The sequence below is a fragment of the Erinaceus europaeus genome, chromosome 4, assembly GCF_950295315.1.
Source record: "Erinaceus europaeus chromosome 4, mEriEur2.1, whole genome shotgun sequence".
In the NCBI taxonomy this organism is placed as follows: Eukaryota; Metazoa; Chordata; class Mammalia; order Eulipotyphla; family Erinaceidae; genus Erinaceus; species Erinaceus europaeus.
Window position 1 is genome coordinate 60009092 of NC_080165.1, and position 12143 is coordinate 60021234.

At 51.3% G+C, this 12143-nt stretch overlaps 1 protein-coding gene across 1 annotated transcript; it reads left to right on the forward strand.

The window, feature by feature from the left end:
- Positions 1-3670: 3670 nt before the first annotated feature.
- Positions 3671-11703, forward strand: CDKN1A (cyclin dependent kinase inhibitor 1A). Its single transcript, XM_007517823.3, has 3 exons — positions 3671-3857; positions 8407-8847; positions 10234-11703. Exons 2-3 carry the CDS (start codon positions 8418-8420, stop codon positions 10281-10283), a joined length of 480 nt encoding a protein of 159 aa, XP_007517885.1. The 5' UTR covers positions 3671-3857; positions 8407-8417; the 3' UTR covers positions 10284-11703.
- Positions 11704-12143: the final 440 nt, after the last annotated feature.

A 12143-nucleotide genomic window follows, 5' to 3' on the forward strand; every position in this document is an offset into this window, starting at 1 on the left:
TTCTTAAGAGATTATTTTAAGGGATTATTTTTAAGAGAGAGAAAAAACAAAACAGAACATTGGATCATGCTTGAGAGTCCAACACTATCCATTATTCCACACCTATATGTTTTGTTTTTTTCCCCCTTATTCCCAGAGCACTGCTCAACTCTGACTTATGGTGGTACTGGACATTGTATTTGAGACCTCTGATACCTTAGGCATGAAAGCCTTTTTCCATAACCATTCTGCTATCTCCCCAAACCTTCCCTATATGGTTGTATTTATGAAGAATAGAATTAAAGGCAAAGGAATAAAATTCTAGTGGTGAAATTCCCTGCTCAGGAAAGGTGAAAGCCGTAGCTGCAAGTGTTTGTATGACATAAATTCTGTCATTGAGTTCTTCACTGTGCAGTTATTCCTGACTCTTGGACTGAATGGGTGAAGCTCCTGGCAGGTCAGTGCAGAAGCTTCCAATCTAATTCTTCTTTAAAAAAATAAATAAATAAATAAAGGCAGGACTCTTGCTGGGTGATATTCAAATATCTCTATTCTGTTTCTTCTTTGGATGCTCACTTCCTGGGAGCCTGTATTGAGGTGAATTCCTCTGAAAGCTGACTGCCCCCCTCTGGGACTCCCCTGGCCTTTTCTGAGAAATGGTGATTCTGTTCCTATCACTTCCTCCCTCTTCCTGGCCAGATCCTACAGTTACCACTGAGTCCTCTACACGTCCTCCTTCTCCAGGTTTAGCCTAGCCTTGCCTTGCCTTGCCTTGCCTTGCCTTGCCTTGCCTTGCCTTGCCTTGCCTTGCCTTGCCTTGCCTTGCCTTGCCTTGCCTTCCCTTCCCTTCCCTTCCCTTCCCTTCCCTTCCCTTCCCTTCCCTTCCCTTCCCTTCCCTTTCCTTTTCCTTTTCCTTTCCTTTCCTTTTCCCTCCCTTCCTTCTTTCTCTTCTTTTTGTATCATTCTTTCCTAGGCCTTATGTCTGCATGATTTCACTGATCCTGACAGATTTTTTTTTTCTTTTCAATTTCAGAATGAGGTGAGAGACAGACATATTGATAGATAGACAGACAGATAGGCCACAGCACTGTTCAATTGTTCATGAAGCTTCCTATTAGGGTTCCTATGTGGTTCCAAGGACTCCAACCCAGGTCCTGGCACATAGCAAAGTTTGTGCTCTACTGGGTGAACTATCTCCTAGCCCCTCCCACTTTTCCTTTCCATCATTACTTCCTTCCTAGGGCTTGGCGACCAATTTGGACCCTCTTGTTCCCCAGGCTGAGCCTGTTCCCATTCCTATGCTCCTTGCTTATGGGTGACATGCCCAGGCAGTGTGCTTTCTGTGGCCTTAGCTGGCCTTCTGGGCTTTAGGAACAAGTTCTAACATGTTGGGCCCTGGCATTGAAGAGTTTGGTGGCTGTTTTGTCCTTGGGGCTGCCTGCTTTGGAGCAAATGGGGAAGGGGTTAGTGGGTAGGACCCATATACCCCAGGGGAAACTTGCTTTGAATTTCTCTGGGCAGAAAAGTGGCTTGCAGCAGACCCTCCTTGGGGCTGACCTGGGGTCTGGTGTGTGTGTGTGTGTGTGTGTGGTCACATCTTGTGTGTGATTTCTCACCACCTGCTCCTTTGACCTTTCCAGGGCTGAAGTCTTCCATTAAAGTGTGCGTCTGTCTACACATTTAAGCGTGTGGTTGAGGGGGAAAAAAGATTTTTCTAGTACTGGATAGACATTTAGTAGTTGCTTTAATAAACATTTGTTAAATTCTGGAGTTGGGGGATGAGCAGCAAGAAGTCATTAAAAAAGAAAGAGCAACCCTCACCTCCCAACAACGACAGAGACAAAAAAGAATTATTTCATTGTGAAGCTCAGTACCCAAAAAACTTTAAATAATTCAGTATAAGCCCTCATTAAAAAAATAAGTACTCCCCCCAAAGTAAACAGCCAAACAATGTCAAGTCTATTTGCTCCAAAGCCAAAGGGATTCAAGGCAGTCAGAGGATATGCCTGTCCTCTCCAGGACAGCTGACAGCCTAGCCTTTGGAGGTGGCTGTGAGAAGGGGGCTGGGACTTGGGACCTGGGCTACTGAAGACTCTCCTTAGGTCCAGCTATAATCTTGGCTTAATTCCAACACCAGGCAGCTAAGGTTTTGGGTGCTGTGCTCTCCCAACCCCCCCCCTCACCTTCACCCCACCCCCACCCCCACCCTCTGGCTCCCCAGCCCCCTACCTGGCCTGGGCCTCCCATCTCAGTGGTGGAGGAGGAGGCTTGTCCTCTCTGAGGTCAGCTGCATTAGAGGAAGAAAACTGGGCATGTCCGGGCAGAACTTTCTAGACACTAGATGTCAATAATTGTAGCTGCTCCAAGCTGAATTCTATTTTTTAAGTGGGATTTTCTTTTTGTTTGTTTAGATGAACACTTTGTTTCTTGTAGTGCTTTAAAAAGCTGAAACTGTAAATGCTTTAAGTGAGGGAAGGAGGCAAGAGTGTGGTACCAGGGGTGCCAGGGTGTGGAGATAGCTGACCATCTCACTTGCTTCTGTAGCTGTCAGAGTTGTGGGCATTTCTAGAATTGTCCTCACCAGTATCATCTCAGTATACTGCCTTGAAATGAGGGCTGCTGGGTGTCTCCCTCATGATAGAGCCACTGAAATAGGGCAACAAACAGAGTCACTTATTTGCTGTGTGACTAGAGTCAGGTCTGAGCCTCAGTTTTTCCAGCAGTGTATGTGGGCTTTGTGGGCAATATACAGATGATTTAACAAATCCTCCTCTTCCTAATCATTAAATCTGCCACCACAGAGATCTCATCTTTTGAGGTGATAGACATGGATATTGGGAGTGAGGTTACTTCAGTATCTTATTTCTCCTGGAAACCAGGCTGTCCTTTTCTGAGACTTATCCCCAATTCTTTCTTCTTGGAGGCAGCAACAACTTTGCATCTCTTTAGATCTGCAGAACTGAGTTTTCCATCTGTGCTATAAAAGAGGTTGGTGGTGAATCCCTTTCTGGCATCAGCGATATTTTGTTGGGGTGATCAGTTTAGGGATGAACCCATGGTGGTATAATAGGATTTTGCTGTGAACTGCAAAGGGAGGGACATCACTTAAAAAATTATTACTATGTAAGGTTTTTATTTTATTAATATTTACTTATTGAATAGAAACACAGATAAATCAAGAGGAAGAGAGACACCCACAGCCCTTTTCGTGATACAACCCCCCCTACAAATGGGAACCAGTGAACCTGGGTTTTTGCACACTGAAACGTGTCCTCTACGGATCATGCCCACCGCCTGGCTCCCTTATATAAGGGTTTTAATTTCTTAGTGCCATCCCTAGTTATCTTTTCAGATACTTTGGGTAAGTCCTTGGCCAGAGTGGGTCCAAAAGGGGACTCCTAGAAATGCCATCTCTTTCTGGGCAGTATCAATGAGTCCCCCCCCCCCCATCAGTTTTGCAGAACGTAGCGCTGTGACTCAAGGGAAATGTGTCAAGCGCACCATCACAGGTGCAGGGTGTAGGGGAGGAGGGCAGCGCTTTCTTGCAACGAGAGACTGGCGGTGGAGCACCCAGGAGCTGTCTAGCATGAGAGAATTGGGGGGAATGGGGGGAGGCGGGCCCGGGAGCACAGTGGGCGGGGCTTAGGCTCGTCCCGCCCAGAGCCGATGCATATAAGCGGGCAGCGCAGGGCGGCGCCAGCGGAGTTGTGAGCAGCTGCGCCAGTGTGAGTCTTGGAGCCTGTAAGGCGGGCGCGGTTCACGAGACTCCGGAGTTCCTCAGAGGAGGCCGGGATCCGCTAGACCAGAGGAGACCCTGTGCCGCTGGACTCCTTGCCGGTGGCTCTGAACTGAGCCGAGTCGCCCGCTTGTGTGTTCGTGTGAGTCGGGTGTCCGCGGGCCTCGCAGGTGGACGCAGCGCGGGGGGCTGTGAGCGCGCGGGTGGCGGGGTCGGGCCGTGTCGCTGTGACGGCGACGCCTGGCGGGGAGAGGGCGAGCGGGTCCTAGGCATCCCCTGTCACCATCCCATCCCTTGAACATCAGCCCGGGTGGGGGGGCGTGGACTGAGGCCCCCTTCCCCGGGTGGGTGCGCCCCACGAGCGGCTCGCCGGCGGCGTGGAGATGGACCCCCAGCTTGTGGAGCGGTGGGTGAGCGATGAGAGACGCAGAACAGAGCAGGTTCCTTTGGGATCTGCGGCGAGGAGGTTCTGGGACCCAGGCTGTGCCTCCCCCCCCCCCCCCCCCCCCGGCTTAGCTCCCTGCCGTCGGGGTCCCCGAGGTCAGCGCGGACTGTGTCCCCGGCCCCTGGGGACGTGTGGGGACTCGCCCCGCGAAGGCCAGCGGGGGACTCACGGTGACCCGGAGACCCGGGCAGTGGCAGCGTGAGGCCAGAACCACACCCGGGGAGGACAGGGGCACCCTGAGGTCCGCGCCCCGCCCCCCCCCCGCCAGCCCCCCCGCCCCCCGCCCCATCAGCACAGTGACCCATTTGGCCGGCACATCGTGTTCCAGGGAAGCCGGGACGTCGGGAGGCCAGGGCCGGGTGTCCGGTCCCCGCCCCGCACCGTGCCTTCGGGGACCCGGAGACACGACGCCGCGCTGGGCGGGCTCGCGCCAGCCTGTCACTTCTCAGGAGGCACCCAGCTCTGTCCCACGGGGAGAATCCCCCTCCCCGGGGAACCCCGGCCCAGGTTGCGGCCGGCCGTGTAGTTCTAGGCGGGAGCGAACCCCGCTTGGGTGTCAGGTGAAGCGGGTGGTGCCAGGGGCGGGGGCGACGCTGCTTGGTCAGCTGGATCCAGGGGCCGCTGGCGCCCCGACTCAGGCCACTGGGTGGCCGAGCTGAGCGGAGCAGGAGGGCGACCCGGCTCAGAGTCCCGTTCGCCCCGTCCAGGGTCCTAGGTCCCGGGGAGGGGACACCTGAATCCTCCCCAGAGGCGAGAGGCACGGACTCGCAGAACTGGGCTTGGCGCTTTCGGGCGCTCAGGCAACGCCCTCCCCCCTCCTCCCTCCCCCTCCCTCCACGTCGCGTTTCGGGGAGGACTTTCCAGCGGTTTTGTTTTCCTTACTCTCGTCTATTTTTATTTTCCAGCGTTCTGACTCATCCCGTGCTTTGGGCGTGGAGATAAGGTGGAGGGACCAGATCTGTGCGCGCCTGTGCGTGCGGGGTGTGCGTGTGTGCGTGCGCGCGCCGCTGCGTGTCCGCCGGTCTGTCTGGCAGAGGGCGCCAGAGCGCGCGGTGCCCCCGCCGCTGTGGGGGAGGGGGGAAAGGGGGAGGGGGCTGTTCAGAAGCCCGGCTGGCTCAGCGTGACGTGTTCGCGGCCCCCGGCCATGGCCCCCCCCCCCCCTTGGTGACGTGCAGCCGGAGTGGAAGTGAAGTTTTGGCGGGCGGGCTTTGCAGGAAACTGACTCATCACGGCGCCCCGGCCCCCATCTACTCCCGCCCCAGGTCCTGCCCACGCGCCGCCCCCCGGGCGTGGGATTTCCTGGAGACCGGTGCCCCCTGCCGGCGCTGCGCGGCGTGACAGCAAGCGCACCTTCCCCAGGAAGGTGATCTCAGCGCTGGGGTTTTTCTGCTACAGCCCCTGGGGTTGCGGGGAGGCCTGGTGCCCGCGCTCCTTCCTGCACCTCTTAGAGCATCCCCATTGGTTGCACAGTGTTTACGGAGTGCCTGCTATTGAGTTGGGAATTAAGATAAGGTTGAAGTCTGAGGCACGAAGGCCAACAAAAGAAACTCTCCTTAGTTATTTGTATATAAAGGAAGGATTGTATTGTACTTCTAAGTTTTCTCTTCTGAAGCCATGGGGTAGAAGAGCAGATTTTGATGAAGAGTCTATGTGAGTTTTAAGGAAGATGTGCAAATAGAGGGGGAGGGATCTCCCTGCGTGAACGCTGGTCCTAGCCAGAGCTCCTGGAAGTCAGGGGATGTTCACTTGCTTTTGCTTGGGCCAACAGGACAGTGATACCTACCATGTCCACTTAACGCCGTCCTGTGTGTTCCGTGTTGGCTGACACCCAAGGGCGCCATTTTGAGGGTACTTGCAAACACTTGTGTAAATCTCCAGTTTGAATTAAGTTGGCCTGGGGTGGGGGGTTATCAGTCTATGATGATGATGATTTTTTCATTTAGTTATGAGAGAACTAGAGCTTCACTCTGCCAGAGATGGAACTTGGGACCACACACTTGTGAGTCCAACACATTATCCGCTGCCCCACCTTCCAGGTTGCTTTAATTTGTTTTTAAAAAGTTCTTCAAGTAATTCTAATGGGCCTCTGTAGTTAAGAAACTTCAGAATTAGAAAGGAGGGCTGTGTGACCTGTGCAAGTTTCTTAATATCTCTAAGCCTTCATCACCTCTTTTGTGAAAAGCAAACAAGCAAATAAAAAACTAATATACCTGTTTCTTAGGAAGAATAATGTTTCTAAATGTTCTAGAAAAGCCCCTGGCACATAAATATATAATAACCCCCCATCCCTGGCACTGAAGAGAGTGGACTGAGATTACTGGAGGGACTCTGCCCACTGCACTTTCAGGGGACAGTGACCTTTTCAACTGTGTGGCTTTGGAACGAGTCTAATATTCCTCTTCTCCCTCCCTGGACAGAGGGAGAAAGAGGCAGAGAGAATGAAAGGAGACTCAGAAGCTTCCTTCAGTACAGTGGAGGCCCAGGCTTAAACCTGGATCACACACATGGCAAAACAATGTACTTTTCAAGTGAGCTATTTCAACAGCCCTTTTGTATCTCTTCAAACTCCCATCCTTTACACCCAATCCCCTGCCTCCACCCTGTGCGCTGAGCCTTGGAGTCATGGACCTCACTGGCAGTGAGAAGTGGAGTGGGAGGGGTAGGTGTAGCAATTGTCCAGGATCCCCTGGGTGGCCACTGAGCGGAGCTTTCCCTCTCAGTGCCTGTAGGTCTGCCATGGTGTGGCTGCTCATTCCTGGGATCAGATGGTGCCAGTGCTCCTTCATGGATATTTCACACCCAAATCCTCCCTCTCCTGAAGTGGGAGGGGAGGAGAGGAACCGGGCAGACCGGCCACCTCTAATTTTCTTTGCCTGCAAAACGAGTTCTTTGGATGCAGGCAAGGTGGTGCAGAGGCCAGGAGGTTGTCTAGACTTCAGGTCACCTGATGTGCCTGGCAGGATGTGGCTCAGCCTGGAAGAAATCACCTCCTTGCCCTGCCCAGCTGTGCTCTGCCCAGCCCCTCCTCACCCCCAGGCAGTCTGCCTGATGACATCCTTGAGAAAGGCCTTCAGCACCCAGCACAGGCAGCTGCTGCCTGGGCAAGGTGGTGTGTGTGTGTGTGTGTGTGTGTGTGTGTAGGGGGTGGTGAGGAGGAGGTTCAGTCAGTAGTGTAGGAAGACAGAAATAAAATAGTTCTATTTTCTAAGCACATCTGTGACCTAGGTGCTGCTATAAGCACATTCCCTACATTCACTCAGGTTAATCCTCACTCACTGATCCTGCCTTCATTTTAGAGCAGAAAACAGAACTCAGAGAAGTTCAGCCACTTGTCCAGGGTCACACAACACAGCTTGAGTTCTAAACCAAACAGGCCAGTTCTAGATTCCCTGCTTTTCTTTTTTAAAATAAAGATTTATTAATAAGAAAGAATAAGGGGGGGGGGAGGAGAGGAGGAAGGGAACAAACCAGAGCCTGACTCTGGCACATTTGATACCAAAGATCAAACTTGGAGCCTCGTGCTTAAAAGTCAAGTGCTTTATGTGCTGTAGCACTTCCTGGCTGCATCTGCCTTGCCCAGAGAGGGGCTCACTGACCAGCTGAACACACTTTCAACAGCCATGCTTTGTAAACTTTGATACTGTACCATTTTACAACTGAGGAAACTGAGGTCCAGTTAAGTTTAGTTTCTAAGTTTAGGTAGCATGCTCAGACTGAGCTCAGACCAGTCCCTAAGTGATATCTGCCCCATGGTTCAGCATTGCTGCTAACTTTGTGGTGTCTGGGTGGGCATGGGCGTGGGGTTCAGAGGGCTGGAGGAGCTATCAGCCTGCCTATCTACTTGGGAATCGACCTTCTGGCAGGGTTTGGGGCAGGGGAACTGCTGGGTGCTGGCAATTCACACCTGTGAGGGACACCTCAGGGGGGAAAACAAATTGATTTGGGCTGATAATGGGAGGTAGTAAACAGGACCCTGATCCCTGCTATTGCAGAAAAATTGCCTTTGTTGACATAAGCTTGCCCTTCAGCTGCCCGCTCCCCTGGTGACCTTGGGTGCCAGGCTCACTGAGCTCCATCCACCCTCACCCACTGTCTTTTGGAGGGGACTAGGGGGTAGCCCTGGAAGGAAGTGGTGGAGATCAGCTGGCAGGGGTGATACATGTTCACCTGCTCCAGTGGGGAGACACCCTGAGCCCAGCTGGGATGCAGCCCCTTTCCCCCGTGACCAGACCTTCCTTGTTCTCAGCTGCAGGCACCATGTCAGAGCAGTCCGGAGACCCCCGTCCCATCCCGAGGAACAGCAGGGTCTGCCGCTGCCTCTTTGGCCCGGTGGACAGTGAGCAATTGCGGCGAGACTGTGACGCACTGATGGCCAGCTGTGCGCAGGAGGCCCGTGAGCGGTGGAACTTCGACTTTGTCACCGAGACCCCACTGGAGGGCAACTTCATCTGGGAGCGTGTGGGGGGCCTTGGCCTGCCCAAGATCTGCCAGGGGCCCCGGGATGACCTGGGAGGGGGCAAGCGGCCCAGTGCCTCATCTGCCCTGCTTCAGGCGACAGCCCAAGAGGACCACGTGGATCTGTCGCTGTCTTGCACCATCCTGCCTCGCTCCCCGGAGCAGCCTGAAGGGTCCCCGGGTGTACCTGGTACTTCTCAGGGCCAAAAACGACGGCAGACCAGTATGACAGGTGAGGACAGGTACAGGGAAAGGCACTGCTGAGGACCTACACTCTTCACATTAGGGATGCAAGGGTTGACCCATGTCAGGTCTCTGGAAACAGGTCCAGAGTGGGGAAGTGATTTGCTCAAGGTCACACAGCAAGTTGGCAGTGAAGAGCAGCTGGCTGACATTTATTGGGAAGTAAATAGGTTTATTTATAGGTTTATATAAAGTTTTGTTTATTCCTTATGACAATCACATACTACTCAAAGTTCTTACCATTCATGCAGGAGAAGACACAAGGCTCGAAGAACTTGAAGAGATTTGCTCAAGGTTCCAGAAGGAATCTTCATTCAGGAGAAAACTAACGTCTTTTCCGGGCTCTCCTCTCCAAACTCAGTTTCTTTTTCCTATTAGACATACTTCCTGTGGCCCTTCTCTGCCTATTTTTCTCTTGTCTCTTTGGCATTTATTTATTTTTTTCTTTTGGAATTTTAAAAAATAACTACTTATCAGCAGATATTTCATTATGTTAGCAACACCTACCTCCTGTATTAGGAGGTTAATCTGCATAAGAATAGATTTTCTTTTATTCATTGCTGAATCCCTAGCACCTAGAATGGTGTCTGACACACAGTAGGTGCTTGATAAATCATTAGAACACTTGCAATGCCAGGATCTACACCAAAGTCTTTTAAGAGAGTGTTGTGTTTAATCTCTGTAGTACTAGACTTATGCTTATTTATTTACTTTTTGAATATGGTTCCAGGGATTGCCCCCTGAGCCTCATGCAAGTGAGGCCTGTACTTTACTACTGAGTCCTCTTCCCAGCTCAGTTATCCTCATTTTGTAAGTGTAGAAACTGAGGCTCACAGAGGTAAATCCATACCATGCAGAAAGTAGACAGCTAGGTCTAAACTAATGATAATTGTAATGAAAGCTGATATTTATGTGGTCCAGATGGATTTTGCACAGAGCATTCTGCTGGGATTTTCTAGCAAGACCTTAGCGCACAGCTGTGCAGTGGAACTCCTCATTGATGCAGTGTCCAGTGCTACCGCCACTGAGAACTGTCAGGCACACCCATTTAGCTGAGGTGATGGAGCCACTAAGTTTTCCATGTGGCTTTACTTGAATTCATTTAAATAGTCTCATAGAACCATGATCTAACACAGTGGCTGCTGTATCAGGAAGCTTGCATGAGAACAGATACATAGGATAGATCCTGTTATTTGGCACAGCTGGGAAGCACAGAGAACTTGCCCATGGGCGACAGAGAACAAGTTGCCCGTTCTTTCCTGTACTTGGCAGTGTGTCCCTTTGACCTCAGAAAGGAGTCTCTGGGCCCTCTGAGGTTTGCATCAGGTTTGCCCTCTTTCCCCTGGATTGACTGACTTCTGTTCTCTCTCCCCAGATTTCTATCACTCCAAACGCCGGCTGATTTTCTCCAAGAGGAAGCCCTAACCTGCCCACGGAGGCCTCACACTCCTGGAAACAAGGGGACCCCTACCCCACCCCCTTGCCACAGGCCCTTTCTACATATTCTGCCGTAGTATTTTAGTTTGTGTGTCTTAATTATTATTTGTGTTTTAATTTAAACTCCTCGTGTATATACCCTGCTTGCTACTCCCACCCCTTGCCTCTCGCATTAGAATTATTTAAGACAAAATTAGACAGCAGAACAACAGGCTTATTAGAGTGGTAGGTATTTTTATTATGCAAACTATTATTTAAAGCCTCCTCACCCTATGTTCTCTGTCAGTGAGGTGAAGCCCACATGATCCGGGGCTCCCTTAGCTGAGCGACTTATGGGTGTTTGGAGATTCTGCCCCTTTCCTCCATTATCAGACCTGGATTAAAAAAAAAAAGAGAGAGAAGTAAATAGCACTTTGAAGGGGGATTCCCCACAGAGTGGGGCCACCATTCAAACTTTGGAGTCCCCTCGCTTCCTCTGAGGCCTGGCGGGGTGACTTTGAGGTGGGCACAGCCTGGAGCAGGCCTGGAGAATGGCACCCTCCTGGCCTGCCACACCTCACTCTGTCCTGAGAAGACTTGGGGAAGGTAGGGTCCCGTAGCAAACCACCCCACCTCCCCACATCCCTCTGTCATCCACAAGGGGTCCAGCCTGCTGGCTGGGACCCCAGTGTCCCTCCTTTCCAGCTGGCTCTCATGTCCCTCTTGCCTTCTCTCCCTAACCCCCTTGGTCCTTTCTCTCTAGTCCCCTCACAGCCCTGGGTGGTTGTTACTCTGGGGTACTTGTCCTCCCAACACGGGATGATGATGAGGAGGGGCATGCTAGAAGTAGGGGTCCCCAGTTCTACCTCAAGCAGCAATTGCCTCCTCTTCTTAGCTCTTGGAGTTGGGGTTCTAGGTGTTTGGATGGGCCTCCCTGAGTGAGGCTGTCTGATAGGGATGTGTGTGGGGGGTAGATTTCTCTTGGGGGCAGAGTGTTACATCAGCCCCCAGAATTCAGCCAAGGACTTTCCCCTTCTGCCCTCACCCTCATTTCATTGCACTTTGAATAGCAGCTGAACAAGGAGTCAGGTGTTGTAAGAAAGCGGGAGTAGAGGTTGTGGGCTGGGCACACTGAGTGGGTTAAGATGGGCCTGGGAATTTTCGGTTGTCTTTCCTGGCACTGAACATTGAACTCTTGCACCAAAGAACAGGGTGGGTCTGCCCGCAGATACCACCTAGCTCCTGTACAGTCCTGGCCTGGACTGTTTTTTTCTTAGCTCCCCATGTAACCTGGTCCTCCTGTCTCCACCTAGACTGTAAACCTCTCGAGGGCAGGCATCATGTCCTAATCTGTCCTGTGTTCCTCATGGCTCCTCCCACAATGCTGAGTATACAGCAGGTGCTCAATAAATATTTCTTGGTGACATTACTCATAAGATTACTGATTACTGTTGTGGTTAATGTACAATAAACAAATAGGTGGAGGCTTGGGGGAATGCTTTGATAATAAAAGTATTTAAAGTGAAAAAAATACAGAAAATGTAGCAAATGGAAAGAGGAAAAAATGAGTAGCAAGAAAATAAAAACAGTAAACCAGAGACAAAAAACAGTGACAGACAAAAGAAAACAATAAGCCAGAGACAAAGAACAAACAGTAGCAAAACAAAAACAATAAGCCAGAAGCAGAAAACCAGAGGGGCCGGAAAAAAAAAAAAAGATTGTGTCTCTACAAAAATCCCCACTGTTGATATTTTCTTTTTTTGTTGTTGTGGTAATGACTATGTTGTAGTTTGATGTCATTATTCATCAGGGAAATGCAAAAAACAAAGCCACAATTAGTTGCCACTGTGCTCCTTCTGCCAGATTTCT

Excerpts from the sequence above, each read along its gene's own strand:
- CDKN1A (XM_007517823.3), top strand. The coding sequence starts at position 8,418 with ATGTCAGAGCAGTCCGGAGACCCCCGTCCCATCCCGAGGAACAGCAGG. Across the intron at positions 8,848-10,233 it reads ACGGCAGACCAGTATGACAG|ATTTCTATCACTCCAAACGC; the intron begins GTGAGGACAGGT and ends CTCTCTCCCCAG.